Raw genomic sequence first — 20,889 nt, 5'->3', positions numbered from 1 at the left:
TTTTTTTTTTTTGCACATGGTGGCGGAGGCCTAAAGCGAAAAGGTTTTATAAAACCCAGCTGAAGGCCTAGGACTGGGGCGACGGTGCGCGTGCCCACAGAGAGGGCTCTGAGTGCCGCCTCTGGCACCCGTGCCATAGGTTCGCCACCACTGGCCTGGGATATAGGACAAAATTGTGCCTCATCCCAGTTCTTGTAACTCTTACTTCTACATGTTCAGGTGGGTAAAATAGGGAAGCTACAACTGTTTAGAACAGCACCAGTGCCAGCAATTCTTACATGAAACAAGGGCTCCTTGGTCCTCTCTGAACTTAGTTGTTTTCTTGCATATTCGCTGAACAATGGTCAGCACTGATGATGTTAGCTAGTTTGGTAATGAGACGTCTGCAAGAAAACAACCAAGCTCAGAGAGCACCAAGGACCCCTGAGCTACAAATATTCTCCTTTATTGGTTACATGAAGCAGCCCACTTCATTTTGACTGGTGATAGAACAGTTCCTGGCAAGGTACCTATGAAGAAGAAGGTAAGATGGGAGCGATGCAGCTAATTCCTGAGGCATAACCAGTGATTTGGTATTTACAAAAAGATCAAAAGGGGAAATAGTTTTCTGCCCTTGAAAGTCTTTTCCTTCTAAAATCATTTTAGGTGAAGAACCTCAGCCCTTAAAGCACGGGTGTCAAACTCGTCACGTCACATGACGTGTCGTGCCGTATTGTGACTTTTTCCGCATTGCCGGAGCTGGGGTGGGCACGGCCTCAGCATGATGCAACCGGCCCGCGAGCTGGCAGTTTGACACCCTTGCCTTAAAGCAAACCAATTCATTCACCTCCCACCAATTGTCATTTTAAGGATCTCTTTTCAAAGGCACTTGACACCTTACTTACTTGCTGTGAAGGTTAACTCAACCTGTATATGTTATATTCAGAGGTGCTTTTTTGCAGCATCTCTATGGCTTCATACAGCTTTTAAAAGCTATCTTTTCTCCTTCTGGCAAAATATGTCCTCAGCAACTGCATTAACTTAACAGATGATTATACCTGAATCTTAGCATTCTGCAGCATGTAAAATGGCTGTACAGCGTCTGGTGCTTTAAAGATTTGTGCAGGCAGGCAACCAAGTAGATTATGGGGATAAACACAGCTCCTGTAGGAAAAAAGCTACAGCACTTGTGGCTTTTTAAGATACCCCAAAGAGTAGACTTTTCTGTCCTATTCTAGGAGTCCTTCAAATGGTGTGGTCCTCAACTTGTTGCTGGGAATCCTGGGGTTCCTATCCACACATATGGATGGTGGACAGGCCTAGTGGAAGCTATGAAATACATGAAATCACGCCTGGTATGGAAGTGTGAACGAAGAGACGTTTTTCTCCCTCTGGATGATATGGGATCATCCACTGAGACGTATTGTAGGAAGAATCAAGGTTAATAAAAGGAAAAAAATATTTATAGCACCCAGAGTTCATCTGTAGAATTTGTTGTTCTTAAAATTTGTTGCTTCAACCACCAGCTAAAATGTTTTATTTTAAAAGGGAGTCTCAATAAATTAATGGAGGATTACACTATCTACTAGCCAAAAAGCTCTATCTCTTACCTGTTCTTTTGTGTCTCCCAATGGTGCACTCATCACCCTTGTAACAAAGTCTTGATACCAGCTTCCGAATCATAGCCCACACTCTTTAAATACTAGCTCCTAGGGAAGAGGAAGCAAATATTGTCCTCCATTCCCTGTTTGTGAGTTTCCTGTAAGCACTTAGTAGTTGAAGAATGATGAACCATATTGGTTTATGGTCTTCCTTTTGGGACTCGCCTTATTAAGGGAGCGTGTAATAGAAGTAGGATCCACCTCTTCCCAACCTTGTGTTTTCATTTCTAGAGCAGCTTCTCCATCTGGTGAGCTTCAGATAGATTGGATGTCAACATTTGGAAAGTATTGAGCGTCTATGACAATTTGCCGCAGCCAACTCACCACAGTCAGCTTGTCGCAGCCAACTTGCCACAGGACAACTCAGTGCGGGACAAGAGTTACACTAATATCAAAGAAATGGTAGAATAGAATCACTAAAGAAAGGACGCAAAAGGGGGGACAGAATGAAATGTGAATGGCAAAAATTAAAACAATTTTTATTTATTTTAAATAATGAAATAAAATTGTTAAATTGTCCCGCAGCGAGTTGTTCTGTGGCGAATTGGCCATGGTGAGTTGTCCAACGGCGAGTTGGCTGCAGCGAACTGGCCGTGGTGAGTTGGCCATGGCAAGTTGGCTGCGGCAAGTTGGCTATGGCAAATTGTCCCATTCCAATATTGGATTGGAGAAAAAAGTTCCAGAAATATGTTAGCACCCCACAAAGGTTAAAAAAAAAAGGGCTAGCAATATATTTATGAGACAGGTTATAACAGATAGATCAAGATGGTTGGGGGTTGGGGTTGAAAATGGAAGAAATGCAAATATATCGTTACAGCAGTTCACTAGCCCCCTCCAAAAGTGTGGGATTTCAGTTCTCATGAATTTTAGGCAGAATAACTGGTGACAAAGGATTATGAAAGTTGTGGTCCAAAATATCTGGAAGGTACCAATTTGTTACTCCTGCTATCCTGGGTTTAAAAATAATGGCTTCCTCTTTGCTTTCTCTTTTCCTTATTACAGTTCTTTCCAGAGATCCATGTGGCCAAGACCCCCACCTTGGACTCTTCAAATGAACTATTCAGTCCCGATGGCCTACACCATCATCTAATAACATAAAAAGCCAGGAGTCAACTATGGGTGATTCTATAGCAGAGTCTGTTGGTCAAGCCACAGACATGGGTTGCAAAGATGCTCAGATGGAGCTTGCCGAGAGAGTAGCTGCCATCACTGTAACAGCTAGTCCCAATGGAATTAAACCAAATAGTCAGGAAGCAATAGAAGAAACTGTTGTTCTGTTATCTAATTGCACAGCTGAAAACAACCAAAGGAATGGGGTCAGTGTTGATTCAGGAACCTCTGAAGAACTGGATGACACCAATGAGCTACATGAGCCAAAGAAGGTCCCCAAAAGGCCCATTTTGACTGGCAGGAAGTATTCCCTTCAAGAAAAGAGTACTGGGAATTACTTGAGTTCCTCTGATCTTCCAGACTTTGGTCCATATGCCACGGGACCCTCCACACATATTTCACCACGAACAGGGAGGAGGCCAACAATAGAGTCCCACCGAGTCTCTATCTCGGATGCTGCGGTAAGTTTGCTCTTTGTGACCCGTTCTGATGGCTAGCTATTATGTCAGTTGGGAATGTCTATGGAGATTCTCAGTCATCCAGGTCATGGTTGTCCCAAAGGTGCTTTTTCAAAAGGCAACTGGACTGTCTTTGTTTTTTCTCTTGAAGACATTTCACTTCCCACCCAAGAACCTTCTTTAGTTATGACTGAAGAAGCTTCTTGGATGAGAAACAAAATGTGTTCAAGAGAAAAAACAAAGACAGTCCAGTTGCCTTTTGAAAAAGCACCTTTGGGACATGTCTGTTGGGAATGACTTTAGTTCAGCAATGCAAAAAGGTCCATCCAGCCTATTCCTAATAATTAATGCAAGCGTTCCTCCTAGCTACCAGTATCTGAATCATAATTTTACCACCTGCCCCTTCCATTTCTTTCTACCATCATTTTTGGGTGCATCTGCTTTGGCACATATCTGTGGAAGTTTTCTCTGTGGCGGTAGCTAGCTGATTATTATTTTATTGGATGACGTGTGTAGCGTTTCCCAGAGGACTCACATAAGAGCGGAAAGCAAGCAATTCAATATTTTAATGCAGGCAAAGAATGTGTGGTTGCTACACTATTGATAACTGCCAACCGTCCACGTAACACTCTCGCTGGACCACAAAAACTAGCTGATGTATTGTGGCGTCAGCTTTCATTAAGTCAAGTCTCCTTTGTCTATTGCTCTTAGTTGGCAGATATATTTATATTTGTGCCTAGAAGAAAAGTATTTTAATATAAATTGTCAAGGCAAAATGACCATGAAATGAAAGAGGTTCATAGTCAGGCCTGTGACATACCTTTCCAAATATATACAAGGTGTGGGTTGATTAATTCCTTTGTAATAATAGTAACTATTTTTATATTGCTATGTAAATTTATCAATAAGGGAAAATTCAGTTGTTTAAGACATGCTGTGATGAAAGCCAATGAAATGTAGTAAATAAAAAAGGGGTCCCTGATTTTGGGAGATCAGAAATTTGCAATTTTGAAAATATGAAACAGGAAGCCATTAGGTATCTCCAGTGTACCTACACACAGAGCTGTTTTAAAGACAAGCTATTCAATCTTCTGTTAAGAATAATTATACTAATAAAGATTCCTTTATCCCATATTTCTAATTCAATCTGTGGTTATCTTCTGCAAGTATCATCATATTTTCCTCTGATCTCTGCCCGTGTTTGTTTCTATTTTTCAAACATTGTCAAAGGTCCCTGAGAAGGCCAAAGAATGAGTCTATTTAAAGACACTAGAAGACATTGTTTTTGTGATCTACCACATTTCTTTTTAAACAGAAAGCTGTCGCTAGTAGTGGAGTTTAGTGTGACATTGATGAAGACTAACAGCAGAATGACTGATTTTGTCTCTAAGACATAGCTATTTATTCTAGGTTTCTGGGTCTACCCTTCCTGCCTTTTCCTTTCATCTTTAATTCATCTTTTCCATCACTGCTGACTGACAGAGTTAAAATAGATGTGGCATGTTTTATTTTCAGTATTTACAGGTAGTCCTCAACTTATCACTGTAATGGAGCCCATAATTTGCATTGTAAGTCATGATGGTTGTAAATCAAGGCAGCCCATGACCCAATTTTATGACTTTTTTGGGCAGTTGTTAAACGAACGCCACAGTTGTTAAGTGAATGCAGCAGTCTTTAAGCAACCACTGCAGTCATTAAGTGAATCAGTATATTTCTATGCCCAATTATTGCCAGAAAGCAGCCAGAAAGACTAGAAACTGGCAAAAAACATTGTAAATCATAGGCACATGACCGTTGTAAAGATGAGCCAGTTGCCAAGCACTTGAAATGCGGTCATGTGACCATAGGGGTATATGTAGACCAGGGGTAGTCAACCTTGGCTCTTTTATGACTCGTGGACTTCAACTCCCAGAATTCCTGACCCAGCTTAGCTGGCTCAGGAATTCTGGGAGTTGAAGTCCACGAGTCATAAAAGAGCCAAGGTTGACTACCCCTGATGTAGACAGTAGACTAGTCTTAAGGATTACCTGCATGGAGCACAAAGCACACATAGGCATTTTATGTGCAAGACATTCTCTTTGTTTCTGATATTGATGTAATCCAAAGCCATACATAACTGGAGTGGGGGGAGCAGCATCTTGAGCTCTATAAATTTCTTTTTAAAAGATTTTCAGAAAGACCAATAGGGGAGAGATGAAACGGAATGCTGAATGGCAAGAAAGAGGGCTGGATGGGCAGGAATCTCCACATTGCAGTATTATTTTTTTGCTTCTTCTTCTTGTGCCATATCCGTTATCGGACGTTGGCGATCATGTTGGCGATCCTGTTTTTATCAGCAGCCACACGAAAAAGTGCTGCTGAGTTTTGTCCAAACCAGTCCCTTAGATTTTGAAGCCATGATGTTCTTCTTCTGCCTGGACCTCGTTTGCCTTCAATCTTTCCCTGGAGGATTAAATGGAGTATGCCGTATTTTTCTGGGTGTCGCATCACATGTCCGAAATATTCTAATTTTCGTTTTTTTAATTGTTTTGATGATTTCCCTTGGCGGCTTATCACCTCCTCATTTCTGATCTTGTCAACCCAGCTTATATGTAACAGCCGCAGCAGGCTACTCTTAATTCTTTCCAGATGTATTGGACTTCAGCTGACAAGTATCCCAACCAATACTGTGCCATAGGGAGTCTTGAGTAAAGATTGAGCACATTGAGTACCAGATTGAGTACCAGATCAGGGAAGATTGAAAAAAACCACACAAGACAGGCACCATATAAACACCACCCACAGAATAGCCCAAAGCACAGACTCTGCTAGAGAGAAGTTCCCTGAGGATGGGCTCCAGCAAGTGTCCGAAAGCTCAGAAGACAAAACTTCTGGTCCTGGTGACTGACCCAGATTGGATCCTGCAACATTATCCCGGGACACGTATATTCGCCTTCATTTGTGAGGGAAGATTAGTTTAAACATTTGCTTTATCAAAGAGTTGGCCTGTTTGCAATTCCTGTTCTCTCCCGGCCCCCACCTAAATCATCAGAGTGTTTGACAGGCACATTATGTGTGTATAATACATTATGTATGTGTTGAAGATTACCTGCTTTCCTAGACAAATTTCTTCCAATCTCCCCAGAACCTTCCGAAGCCTAAGAATGCCTTCAAAAGCAACACCTCCTAGTCATTTGTCATTGTCAGTCCCCAGAGGCAGTATATCCACACTGCTACAGTTATACTCATTATGCAACCTAATTTATTCATCTTGGCAAAAATGAAGATGAAATCGATCAATGCCATCAGTTGAAGGTGAAGATGGATGACTGCTTCCCACTGCATGATGTAAACAAGGAACAGCAAAAGCGGGTGCCATTTGAAGCCTCTGCATACCCAGCCAGTGACACATTTTTTTTGGCAAGAAGAGATGACATATTTTCTGTGGTAATAGAGCTAGAAAGCCAATTGCATCAGCTGAAAGCAGCTAGATTTTGATATGCTGTTTCTGGTGATTTAACTGTCTTTTTCAAAGCTTCCAGAAGAAAATGTAAAACATTAGGATGAGATTTTGGAATCAGGGGACAAGATAATTTTCTTTCTTTTTTTAAAGAAATGTTTATTTAAAAAGATTTTACATAGGCTTAAAAACCTACAGAAACTTAAAAGAAAAAGTATTAAAAGAAAGAAAATATACAGGAGTTTAAAAAGTGAAAGATTACAAGAGAAAGAAAAAGCAAAGTCTAAAGCAGCAACTTCAAGTCTTCTGTGCAGCAGTTACTTAACACAGTAATTACCATCTCCATCTTCCCAAACTGCATACTATGGTTTCCTTCTTTCCAATCTGTTTATATCAATAAATCCCCAAATCAACTGTTCATTTTATCCATTTTCAGCAAAAAGTCCAAAAAGGGTTTCCACTATTTTATAAAAGCAATTGTAGTTCTCTCCTTTATCAAACAAGTCAAACAGTCTTCCAATATTTGAGGGGCTATCACAAAGAAGAGAGTGGTCAACCTATTTTCCAAAGAACCAGAGGGCAGGACAAGAAACGACAGATGGAAACTAATCAAGGAGAGAAGCAACCAGGAATTAAGGAGAAACTTCCTAACAGTGAGGACAATTAATCAGTGGAAGGGCTTGCCTTCAGAAGTTGTGGGTGCGCCATCACTGGAGGTTTTTAAGAAGAGATTGGACAGCCATTTGTCTGAAATGGTATAGGGTTTCCTGCTTGAGCAGGGGATTGGACTAGAAGATCTCCAAGGTCCCTTCCAACTCTGTTATGCTACTCTGTTAAGGCAATTCAATCATTTCTGCAAACTCTGCCATCTTCACAGTCCATTCCTCCATTGCAGATATTTTTGTGTTCTTCCTTCTCTATGCATATAATAACCTCGATATAGTTGTTTTATATAAAACCAGTTGTCCATGAGCTTTTTCTAGTTGGCTGTCCATAAATCCTAGTAAAAACAGGTCCAGTTTCATCTGAATATTAATTTTTAAAACTCTGCATCAATATATGTACAGTATTTGTGTCAAATATCTTTTTTGTGTTTTCACAAGGCCACCCTGCATAACAAAACGTCCTTTGATGTTTTTCACATTTAGAAATAACAGAATAACAGAGTTGGAAGGGACCTTGGAGGTCATACATTTTTAACTTGCTCTTCTTCAAATCTTAACAAAAGCTTATACATTTTGGACAATCATAGGCTCGTCGTTTGTACATCATTTCATTTTCAAATTTTGTTTTGTCATATTCTGTTCTTTTTTTAATCTATCCCAATTCTTTCTTTTAATTGTGCATATAGCCCACAGTTACCCTGTGGTAAGATGGCTAGCCAATACATTTGATAAATATATAAATATGAAAATTATTGAAACTAATCTCCTCTGCAGTCAATTACCTTCTTGCTTTCATGTTAAACTCTCCATTTCCCACTAATCAAGTCTTTATATGTTAACCTTTTTTTTTTAGGCTGGGTATTTCCTTTCTGTAAAATGCTTCTTGGGCTGAGGCCAACAAATGTATTTCGTTTATTTATTTAAAACATTTATATATAATCAAACTCTGGGCAGCTCCCAATCAAATCAATTTTCAGGCATAGCCTGGATTTGTTTGTATCTATTCTATATCTGTAATATGTCATCCCTGGTATAATGATTTTTAAAAATCATTTAAATCTACATTTACTTTAACTGGTTACCATAAGTAACCACGCTATGCAGACCACATCCTTCTGATTCTCTCATTTCTTAACAACAGCCATTCCATAATCCAAACCAAACAGTAGGCAGCTAAATGCAGTTTAAAATCAAGTAGTCAGAATCTTCCTCTTTCTTTTGCATCTAGAGAATCATATGTTTAGTGCCAATAAAGGAGAATATTTGTAGCTCAGGGTTGAAATGAGGGGTCCTTGGTGCTCTCTGAGCTTGGTTTTCTTGCAGATGGTTCATTAACATCATCAGCTGATGATGTTATCTAGTTTGGGTAATGAAATGGCTGCAAGAAAATGACCAAGTTCAGAGAGCACCAAGGACCCCTCAGTCTTGTATTTAACTCTTGAGGATAGGATAATTTCTTCAAGTTGCCTTGAGGCCCCACTTTTTCCTCCAAAGAGCCATGTAACATCAGCCCCCACTGTGCAATTGAAAGTATGATGAATTGCTAGATTTATATGTCATTGTTCCTCTCTCTAGTCCAGTGATGGCGAACCTTTTAGAGAGCGAGTGCCCAAACTGCAACCCAAAACCCACTTATGCATCGTTGAGTGCCGGGTGTGTGTGGCCCATTGGCTGGGCGTGGCCCATTGGGTAGGCGTGGCCGCAGTGGTAACGGCAGACTGGGTGGGACTAAAAAGTTCAATCAATCAATTCCAACTTTGCAAGATTTTTTTTTTCCCGTGAGAAGTTGAAATTGACTGATTGATTGAACCTTTTTTTTTTTTTTGCGCGTGGCAGCGGAGGCCTAAAGAGAAAAGGTTTTATAAAACCCAGCTGAAGGCCTAGGACTGGGGCGACTGCGCGCGTGCCCACAGGGAGGGCTCTGAGTGCCGCCTCTGGCACCCGTGCCATAGGTTCGCCACCACTGCTCTAGTCTATATGGCAAGCCAGGTAGGCTTCTGATCTTGGAGTGAGTCCAGCCAGCCAGCCTCTTATTTGATCCTCCTAATCAAGAATTACTTGTAGTACAAGATCTGTTTTTCTCAGAGTCCTTTTGTGGTGAGCTACTGAACGGTGCGGCAGATATGTTGAAACCCTGGGACTGCATTATCGACTCAAGGAGGGGATTAGATTCTCCTGGATAGGGAAGAGAGAAGGACTTTTAATATCATCTTGTTTGAGTTGACAGGTCTTTATAAGCCCTACAGTACAGTATGTTCTTCTATACACAGTTGTTTCTGCCTCCTAGTATAGCATCTTATGTTACTGTAGTGTTACTTTTCTCTACTTTTTTATTTTATTTTTTGGCTTTTCCCACAGTTCTCTCCTGAGTTCTGGCTTGTTTCAAACTGTTGCTCAGATCTAACCTTGATTTCAGATTCTGTCTGTATGCCATCTGGCTCAAATCCTGTGTTCTGTCAAGCATCATTCCTTGCCCTGCTTTTTGATCCACTAATCCTTGGTTCAGTCTATAGATTAGCTTCTGCATTGCATAGGGCTGCAGCTAAAGCCTCTTTAATTCCTTCTCTCCGTTGTGAATGGCTTTGTCAGAGGAACAAGCCTTCTTTCCCTCCTTATAACCATCCTCCATTCACTTTTATTAGCTGGTTGACAAAGGGAGCTTCTGTAAAAAAAATCTCTCAGGTTTATTCACAAGCAAGTATTACCATGTCAACTCTAGCAGAAATGGAACAAGAGTTAGTTTGGTAACTGGGAGCTGTGTTAGCAGCCATAAGCAGAGCCATTTGAGCCTGATTTGGCCATGAGTGTCTGCTTTTCCTGTAGAGCAGAGGTAGGGAGCTATGGCCCTTTTACGACTTGTGGACGTCAACTCCCAAAATTCCGGAGCTAGCCAAGCTGGCACATGAATTCTGGGAATTGAAGTCCACAAGTCATAAAGGGGCCATAGTTCCCCACCTCAGTTTTAGGGACTCAAAAAAATTCATCTGTGTTTTTTTAAAAAAAATCATGCCTGAAATTAGGAACCAGTTCTAGGAAACAACAAAGTTCCAGAAACCTATGCTTACAATGCCACCATTCACTGGTGGCCAGAGAGTGGATTACAGCAGCTGTTTCAATTCGGATGCTAGAGGGTCAATAGAAATACAAGCTGGACTTCTAAATATGTTGATTCTGGCCTTTTTCTTTAGACATTATCTTGGTTTCTTTTGGGTTCCACTCCACCATTTGACTGTTCTCTCCCAGAACCTTACAGCCCAATTTTAATTCCCTGTGGCATGTATCCATACTATACATATGACTTGCACATTGCAGGACACAAACAATACAAAGAAATAATCCTTCTTTATTTTACATTGTGGGTAACATTTTGTATGAATACCTTGGTCATAATAAATATTATCCATGGTCTTGCTCTCACAGAAGAGCATTCTGAAATTGAACGAATTGGGACTTTTGATTAATTGTCTCACTGCACTTTAATTTTTCGTATTGCAACAGCATCAACCTAATACCAGTATGTTGCATAAAAGGGCAGTTGGGTTATTGTGCTCATTGCCAGCCATTGTTGCAACTGCTGAATACTTCAAAGAATAGAACTTTAGCTCCAAAGTCCAAACTGGCAAATGTTATTGCCAGTTCAACTCCAGATTTTAGATAGCAATATAATAAAGACATGATAACGACAGGTTCTGACCAATGAGAACATTCAATCTAGAGCTAGTTTATGGCTACCTTAAGCCATAACTATCTTTCTTCTGTTTATGTGTATCAGTCCCTGAACATTATAAAGTCAGGGTTTGGTTGATAGCAATTTTCAATGTTATTTTCTCGCCACACTTTCTGCAAATGTTCTGGTTCATGAGAACATAAAGTTCATGTAAGAAAGTCCTGCGGTTGGTCATAAAATATGATTTTAAGAGGTGGCTGTGAGGTTGGAAATCTCTGTTTTGCTCTGCCATGGTAACCTGAGGCATGCCAGACTACTATATTCTCTTCTTCAGTCATCATTATCTGAATAGGCAATATTGTTACATGACGATGAGCCTGCCAACTTATTTAGATTTTTTTTCAGGCATTTCTCTATAGATTCCCATTTATTTGGAGATAAAATAATTTATATATGAGAAGTGACACTATATGCCTATTGAAAGTGAGACTGTTCTTTTTTTTTTTTTTTTAGTCCACTTTTTTAGTAGACTAGAAGATGTTCTGGCTGCTTTTAGGATATTTTATCCTGTGGTTTTATTGTGATTCTTGTTTGTGGGCTCTTCTTCAGCCTCTTCCAGCTGGATAAGTTCATCAGTCAGGAGCTGCAGTCTTCTAGAGGCCCCAGTTGTAAGGACATTTTGTTCAAAACGTGGGAGACCCTCCTCCCTTTCACATAGAAGGGAATGGTTTTCTAAAAAGTAGGTTTTCTCCTGCTGAGATACTTCCTTCTGTAGCAGTGTGGCTTGGGACATACAGCATATGCGCTTCTCTCTTCACATTGTCTTGCCTGCATATTTGTGCAGATAAAAAATAGGGCTCTGTAGCACTGATTCAAAGGGGGGAAAATCTTCATGGTGTACAAACAAGTTCCCAAAACACCAAGCAACTACAACCGGAGGGAAAGGCACTGCTGCTTTAAGGAGCTACAGACGGGTGTTTTATGAACTCCTCCATACTGCAAAAACCAATTTTGTTTTTGAATCTATAGTGCTAACAGCTGTAATGCATAATATAAGAGAAAGCTGTTTCGGAACTTTACTAGATAGAGATGCATATAATATAAATATAATGATCTTTGCACAACAGTTTTATTCAAAGTAATCTGTTTTGGGGATTTACAAATTACACTGATATTCAGGGTCAATGTTGACTCTTGGAGGCTGCCGGAGTAGTTCCTGCAGATCTTTGGAAATGGTTTGCCATTGCCTCCTTCTTAGAGCTGAGAGACAGTGACTGGCCCATGGTCATGCAGCTGGCTTTGTACCTAAGACAACTAGAACTCACAGTCTTCCTGTTTGTAGCCTAGTGCCTGAACCCCTACTCCAAACTGGCTCTCACCTTGAAATAATTAGGAATATCTAAATTGTAAACAATCCATTTTAGCCAGAATCAAGTACTGGAAGGCTCACTAACCAAGAGTTCCATATCTAATTTAAATTTGTCAAAAAGTCATCCAGTAAGGCTATTCCAAAAACCAACTTATAATTCTAACCTGTGGGCTTAGAGTTATGCAGTATTCTAACTTCCATTAATTCCAGTCAGCATCCTAATTGCTCAGGTGTGATGGAATTTATTTTAGCTTCTGGAAGATCATAGGTCCCTCACTATACTATACTACAATAAATGGAGTTTCAGAGTAGATCATCTGTAATTTGTTTTAATGACCTACAGGCATTTTCATCAAACAAAAGAGAATTTTTGTTTAATTAGTTGGTGAGATAGCAAATGAGAATGAGGCATTTCCTGCAAAGGATATAAGGCAAGGAAGAAGGCCCCTTGTACAATAATGTACATTGTTCCAGATGGGAGTAATGTGAATTAAACTGAATTCAAATTGAATTTGAATTAAAATTAATTTGAATTAAAAGGAAGTGTTCATTTGAACCTTCTTTTCCAAAGAGCATATTGCTGTTTACTTGGAAATGAGTGCTATTTTATTTAAGGGGATATACTTCATGACTAGTATGGGTAGTCCTCAATTTATGGCTGTAATGAAGCCTGTCCATTACAGTCACAAGTCATGATGGTCATAAAGCAGGACATCACATGACAGACCCATTTCTGTGATCTTTTTTGGGACAGTCATTAAGCAAACACAGCAGTTGTTAATCCCACGAGCTATGAGCCCTATTTGCTAAAAACCAGAAGTAAATTGTGGTCACATGATTGTGGGATAGTCCAAATGGCTGTAAATGTGGGCTGATTGCCATGCACCCAAAATGCACTCCCAGGACAATGGGAGGAGGTGTCCACACACCATAACTTCGGAAACAGGTTGTAAATACTTTTTGGGTGCTCCCTCGTAACTTCAAATGGACACTAAGCGAACAGTTGTAAGTCAAGAATCACCCTGTATGTTGGTGGTTGCAGTGTTAATTGCGGCTATGATCAGACTGCTCAATACAGTCATAATGAGCTACCAACATTTTCTTTAGTTCTGTATCATCTATTATGAGTCATAACCCAAAATATATTATTTGGCACCTGACACACTTAGCAATATTGGCATTTGCCTAAGAAAGCAGAAAATTTGGGAAATGCTGTTTACGGAGTGCTGTCTTATTTAATATTCTTGCCCCACTGCAGACTGCACATACCTCTGTAAAATAGGACAGGGGTGCTCAGTTCTATGCAGAGAGAACTTCAGCGACACTCCTAGAAAGGAACAAAATGTAGCCGAAGACCTCTTCCAGAACTCATTTTCTCATCAATAGAAATAGGAAAATGTTAAAACCCTGTTTCTCAACCTCAAAAATTTAAGGTATGTGGACTTCAACTCCCAGAATTCATGGCTGATTGGGGAATTCTGGGAGTTGAAATCCACACATCTTGAGGTTGCTGAGGTTGAGAAACACTACATTAAAAGGTTTCCTCTTAGTGTGTATGAGTAGCTATTTATAGGGAAGGGAGGAGAGCAGGAAGGGTGATAATTATTTCCTGAGAATTCTGTTTCCGTATTTCAAAGGAACCCATTGTTCCTTCTTGTGTCATTCACGTTTCACAGAATTATAATCATCTCCTATTTCATGTTCACTGCAGGAGATTTAGTGCTACAGCATAGAATCAAAGAGTAAATAAAATTATGGCATTGAAGGACCTTTGGAGATCACCTGCTCTAGCTTTTTTGATCCTATAGGTGCATGGACCTAAAATTCTGAGCAATGGTGACAGTGTCATTCTGGCACTTTGTCCGTTCCTCTGAAGAAAGTCCAGGTTGGGGGGAAATGACCTTGTCCAGCCTGTGGCTGCAGGTGGAACCAGAAATGTATAATACAATACAACTCCAGTATCCCCAAAATTGGGTTATTCCAATGAGGGAGAGAGCCTCACAGCCTCCTATCTGAGTTCTATTCTTGTTTTCCCAATGTATATGTGGAATAGCCCCCTTATAACTTAAGAAACTGAGATCGTGCCTTAATCAAATTCAGCTATCTTTTATTGTTTTTCTATGAAATTTGAGCTTTTTGTCTATTGTAAAAAGGGCTAAAATGTTTTCCCTGTCCCTTCCCTTGCCGCCATTTTCAATTGTTGCTTCAGATCCCCTTTCCCTTGAATAATAGTTTGATTGGTAGCATTGTTAAAATTAATTCCAAAACTGTGGGTTATTAATGTTACTGTTCGGTTCCTTCCATTGTTTATTCCCTTCCATATGCAAGCTATTTCAGAGGTAAGTGTGTCATCTCCTGTGCATTGGTAAAAGTACTGCAGAAAAAGAAATTTGACTCAGAGGAAGGGACTTCGAAGATTTTATGGACACATCCATGTAATCTTCTCAGCAGCAGCAATACAATCCAGCAACAAAGCTGGATCTGGAATTTCACCCCCAAAGCATCTGCTTAACTTTTCCCCTGACTTCCCATCCCACTCCCTATGGTTATCAATTGATGTCTAATGGTATTCAAATAAATTGTTTTGGTAACAATCCCTGGCTGCGTGGGACAGCATGAAGAGTAGTTTCGTTTCCCCATCCTCTGCCTCCTACCTTATGCCCAGCCCACAGTCCTTTCCCGCTTGTTGCAATATGGCAGATTGGCATCTAGCAAAGCATTGGAGACATACCAGCATGGCAGACCTGACACAGACATTGTCACCTTCTGGAATGGTGTTTTCAATTTCCCAGTCTTGAGATTTCTTGGATAACCTTCTGTCCAGTAATAATAGTCAGTCTGACCTTACTTAGATTCTGAACTTATTCAAAGTTACCCAGTTTCTAAAGCCAAAAAAAAGTTGAAATAAAATACAAAATAATGGAGGATTTTTGATACTTTACTCTTCATTGGGAGCATGCTTGGGCAACTTCCTTCATGCAAAGCTGTCTGTTCTGTCTGTTGCTGTAATTATTTTTTTAATAGAAGCAGGTTGGAAGCATTGCTGCTTAAAAATATTTATATCTTATCTTCCCTAGTGAGTGAGGTCCCAAAATATATTTGTCACTTCTCATTATTTTGAGGAGCTTAGAGAGAAGTGAAGCTACATCTCAGGCTTTCTATTTTTTGTTCCCCCTCCCGTACTAACCTGGTTTATCTTTTTTAATCCACAGGATTGTGTGCAGCTGAATCAATACAAACTGAAAAGTGAAATAGGAAAGGTAAGGTTTATAGCATCTTATTCTCTTATTCCCCAGGGTTGGACAGAATGTAGATTGAAATTAACTGGGAGGTCACTTGGATATTTTGCAGTAAAGTTTCTGTCTCCTTCTAAGTTTCTAAAAGTATTTAAGGAATTTAGACTAAACTAATTTAAAAAATATTTCTAAAACCAGAAATAATTAAAACACTCTCAATTTTGTTGCTGAAAAAAAGTATCATCATGAAGCGGGTGGAACAAAATTCAGAAGAATTCTTTGTAGGAAGGATAATTCTTGAATTGAAGAGTGGTGTCAACTTTAGAATGAGCATGGTGGCAGCCATCTTTTTCCTTCTCGTTCCTAGTTGCCACATAGCACAGAGTGAGGGGGTTTGCCAGGTGTTGCGCTAGACCAGGGGTAGGCAACCTTGGCTCTTTTATGACTCGTGGACTTCAACTCCCAGAATTCCTGAGCCAGCCAAGCTGGCTCAGGAATTCTGGGAGTTGAAGTCCACGAGTCATAAAAGAGCCAAGGTTGCCTACTCCTGTGCTGGACAAAACAGACTTTCTCTCTCGGACTTTCTCTCATGGGAACCAAGGTCATCGGCTGCTCCCGAGATTGCAGGCTGGGCGTTTCATGAAAAGCCCGCCAATAAGCTGAGTGGGGAAACGTAGTTGCTTGCGTAGCTTTGGCGGAGGGATTTCTTAACTTTGTATTAGGGAATTTTTATGCATCTCTTCAGACTTGGTTTCACTTTTGAAGTACCAATACTCTGTATCAATAAAAATGTTCTTTGAGGAATTTGCAAGCCTCGGAGTTCTGCTTTATTTGTCTCTGTCAATCGGAACCTTGACAATTGGTTTGGTAACATGTTAGCTTCCTATTTTTAATTTTTTTTCACTTAAAAGAATCTAACTTAAAGCTTAGGTGTAATTGGAGCTTGCAGGATATCTGTGGACATATTGACTTCATAAGCACTACACTTGGGACTCAGGGAAGAAGGACTCGGGGATGAGATGATAATAATAATAATAATAATAATAATAATAATAGTAGTAGTAGTAGTAGTAATAGTAATAATAATAATAATAATAATAACAACAACAACAACAACAACAACAATAGTAAAGTTGGAAGGTACCTTGGAGGTCATCTAGTCCAACCCCCTGTTCAGGCAGGAAACCCTATACCATTTCAGACAAATGGCTGTCCAGTCTCTTCTTAAAAACTTCCAGTGTTGGAGCATCCACAAGTTCTGGAGGCAGGTTGTTCCACTGGTTAATTGTTCTAACTGTCAGGAAGTTGAGTGCAAATTCTTGAGTGCAAGTATGAGCACTCTGTATAAGTACTGTATTAGTGCCAATAATATCAAAAATACATTGTTGATTGTATTATTAATCAATTTCAGAACTATTTGTCTGCAACTTTAGATTTAAATAATTTTAAAGTAAAGTTTCCAGGTTGAGTTTGATTGTGTGTGTGTGTGACTTTACAGACACATCCAAAAAGCTTAGCTGCAAAACATCACTGGTTTATTGTTGCCTTTTCAAAATTTTTTAATAGTTTCTAGTTTATAGCCCTGGTAATCCCTGGAAATCTTCCACTCAAGGCCAGGCAACCTTGCTTAGCTTCAGGGCTAATTCTTCACCAGGGGAACAAGCATTTTTATAAACATTTCCACCCTCAGAATTGCAAATAATAATTTTAGAAAGAAAATACTGGTATTTATCACCCCCATTTTTCATGAGGAAAGCTCAGGTAAGGAAATAATAATTATTGGTTTGCATTATCATTATCATTATACCTGGAACTGTAATTATTACTGTTACACTTTCCTTTTCATCTAGGAGGATTTTCCCTGGCTGTCTGCCTGGAGTGTTCAGACATGATATAAAGACTTTTAATCACCTTTAATGCAGCCAATTGTTGGAACTTCAAAAGGCCAACCTTTTTCAACCATGCCAATGGGCCTGGTTATTTTCATTCAGATGCAGTGTAGTTTAACTGTTTCCTCAATTCAGAAGTGTCCCAGAGCTGGAAGGCGGTTTAGAGTGAATAGGTGAATAGTTTCCCTACCTGGAAGTTGGTAATAAAAGCAGAATTACAGGTGGTAGCCTAAATGAAGACATTTTCTCGGGGGGGGGGAGATATCTCTCTTTTGCCAGAGGAGAATGATTTCTGTTTGCTCAGTGAGGCCCACTTATCTTTTTGTAGGCTTTAAGAGCTGCACCCCAAAGGTGGAATAATCAGAATCCAAGATAGACTTCACTGAAAGAGGGGGGAGTTTTTAAAGAGGTAGAAAAGGTCCCTTAAGCCTTTAGGCCACCACCACCCCTATTCCCAAATTGTGTACCTCAATGCCCCAGTGCACTGTGGAGAACTCACGGCAGCATCACAGGATATTTAATAACACTTAACACTGCATTTGTATAAAGTACAGGTAGTCCTTAACTTACGACTGGTTGTTTAATGACTGTTCAAAGTTACAACTGATCAGAAAAAGGGGTCATACAACCTGGATTCAGAGTTCCAACAGTCAGGCCCCTTCCACAGTCATGTGACCGAACTTCAGATGCTCAGCAATAAAACCACATTTATGGCTGTTTGCAATATCCCGCGGTCACGTGACCACATTTTACAACGGTTTTGTCAAAAACCAGCTTTTCTGAGTTTTGGCAAAACTGTGCCCATAGCAAACCATTAGTTTGCTTAACAATCATAGCATTCACAATGACTGTGGGGTTCCCTTAATGACTGCCTCAAAAAGGGCTGTAAAATCAGGCCAGCCATGTGATTATTTTACGAGCATTATGACATATGACAGTACTATAATGGGTAGATTCTGAATGCTCCAACACTGGAGGTTTTTAAGAAGAGACTGGACAGCCATTTGTCCGAAATGGTATAGGGTTTCCTGCCTGAGCAGGGGGTTGGACTAGATGACCTCCAAGGTACCTTCCAACTTTACTATTGTTGTTGTTGTTGTTGTTGTTGTTGTTGTTGTTGTTGTTATTATTATTATTATTATTATTATTATTATTATATATATATATAAGGACTGCTGTGGTAAATAGTTTGGAAACTGCAGGATCCTGTGAAACCTTCTGCTTTAAGGGCTTCAGTTTTGTCCCTTAACATCTCTTACATTTTCATTTTTAAAAAAATTGGTCCTGCTGACTCCTGGAAACTGCAAAAGATGGGCACGAGTGTGCCTGCAAATGCCTTCCTTGGCACCAATTAGAGCCCCTGTTATGACTGCCTTCTGTTAAAAAAAACATATATTTGAGGAAAATGAATTGGAAGCTGGCTTGTCCAGTTGAAATTGTTAAAGGCCTTTTCTGCATACAGAAAAACCAACCCTGCTTGTTTTCCATTTTGTTGTTCTAAGCATTCTAAAATGTCCAATACATTTCTAATATTGTCCCTCAACTGTCTAGAGATCATAATTTTCTTGCATAAAGATACCATGTCAATGTTCAGAAGTTGTACAAGAGGTTTCTTGCGTAAAGGCCCCATGTCAATGTTCAGAAGGTGTACAAAAAGTTCCCTGCACAAAGACCCCATGTCAAAGGCTCAGTAGGTGTAGAATTGGATTGTTGCAAAAAAATGTAGAATGCTGGAGCAGTTCATAATCTGGAGCTGATTGGCCTGCTCGATCCCTTTTTATAGCTAATAATAGTAGTAGTAGTAGTAGTAGTAATAATAATAATAATAATAATAATAATAATAATAATAATTAAAAAAACAAAAATAAAAAAACATAAAAAATAAAAGTTGGAAGGGACCTTGGAGGTCATCTAATCCAACCCTCTGCTCAGGCAGGAAACCCTATATCATTTCAGACAAATGGCTGTCCAGTCTCTTCTTAAAAACGTCCAATGTTGGAGCATTCACAGCTTCTGCAGGCAGGTTGTTTCACTGATCAATTGTTCTAACTGTCAGGAAGTTTCTCCTTAGTTCTAGGTTGCTTCTCTCTTTGGTTAGTTTCCATCCATTGTTTCTTGTCCTGCCTTCAGGACAATAGAGAATAGCTTGACTCCCTCTTCTTTGTGGCAGCCCCTCAGATATTGGAACACTGCTATCATGTCACCCCTCATCCTTTTTTACTTCTTTTTCTGACACCAAATACATGGGTCACATATAGATTTTAAAAAGTGGGGAAAGAAAGACAAAACACACACTCCCCTAACTGGAGAAGAATAATAGGTCTGGCCATCTTGCATCATTATCCTTCCATACAGAGAATAATAAAGAGCAGACATCAGGAATGGAAGGGTACAACCATCAGAGAGAGGAATTATCTTCTTTAATAGCACTACATTTTAGAGCAGAGCTGCCAACAACCTCTAAGCACTAAGCCGTTTTTGGCAGCCTAAAAAGTTGGCAGAGATCAAAAACAGATCCCCAGCCTTGTTCTGCTGGATGACAGCATCCAAACACTGCTCTATTTCAGGCAGTTCCTTACCCAAGCAGAAAGCAATGTCCATCTGAAGTGGACCCGTGGACCAGATTATTTTTACAGTGATTAGAAGCTGCAGGACATTTATGGGGAGGGGAGGAAGTTAATTGGGGGGTTCAGAGATGCAAAAAGCATTGCAGAGTTTTGAAAGAGAAATAATTGTGGTTTTTCTTATCTTTTTTTTAAAAAAGAAAACGGCATAAAGTCTGTTTTTAGAAGTTTTATAGTAGGAAAAAATGTACCTCCATATTTCAGATCACCGCCAGAGAAGGCTTAGGAGGGGGCTGCAAAATATTCAAAATCTGCTTGCCCACTCTGCTCTATAATCTATCTGCAAAGCAAGGAATGGAAGAATGAAAAAATGCCAAATAGAGGGGAGAAGCAGTGGGGAGTGGGTTTTAGAAGGACAATCTCCATCTTGAAACAGAGTTTTAGACTGAATCTTTCCCTAGAGCAGGTCAATGAAACAAGTGATTTTGATTGTGTGTTTATTTCTAGGGTTCTTATGGAGTTGTGAAGCTGGCATACAATGAAAATGATGATCAATATTATGTAAGTTGCAAGTGCCTCTCCTGATCCATTGCTATATGAATGAGACTGACATGGGACAATAATGGGACATTTTCTTTGATACCTTTGAATTCCTACACAGTTAGAGGTAATAGCTTGGGAAGGTTGCCTATGTTATTGTTTTAATTGCTTAAAATGTTCCCCATTTCCATTATGAGCTGGAATAACTATAATCTCCCACACAAAATGGCTTTCCAGATTTGTTGAGCCATTGAACAATATTTAAAAAGAAAAAGAATAATTACTCAATAGAAAGAAAGAGAAAATTATGTT

At 39.7% G+C, this 20,889-nt stretch overlaps 1 protein-coding gene across 1 annotated transcript; it reads left to right on the top strand.

The window, feature by feature from the left end:
- Positions 1 to 2,755: 2,755 nt before the first annotated feature.
- LOC107291853 (calcium/calmodulin-dependent protein kinase kinase 1-like) lies at positions 2,756 to 20,598 on the top strand (the record flags this gene model as incomplete). Its single annotated transcript, XM_015820886.1, has 3 exons — positions 2,756 to 3,211; positions 15,561 to 15,608; positions 20,545 to 20,598. Coding segments are annotated over exons 1-3 (558 nt in total), but the record flags the coding sequence as incomplete, so codon positions are not given.
- Between the last annotated feature and the right edge of the window lie 291 nt (positions 20,599 to 20,889).

This window comes from Protobothrops mucrosquamatus, unplaced genomic scaffold (genome assembly GCF_001527695.2).
Source record: "Protobothrops mucrosquamatus isolate PMUCROS unplaced genomic scaffold, P.Mucros_1.0 scaffold1200, whole genome shotgun sequence".
NCBI classification, from domain to species: Eukaryota; Metazoa; Chordata; class Lepidosauria; order Squamata; family Viperidae; genus Protobothrops; species Protobothrops mucrosquamatus.
This window is presented reverse-complemented; position numbering and strand designations above follow the sequence as displayed.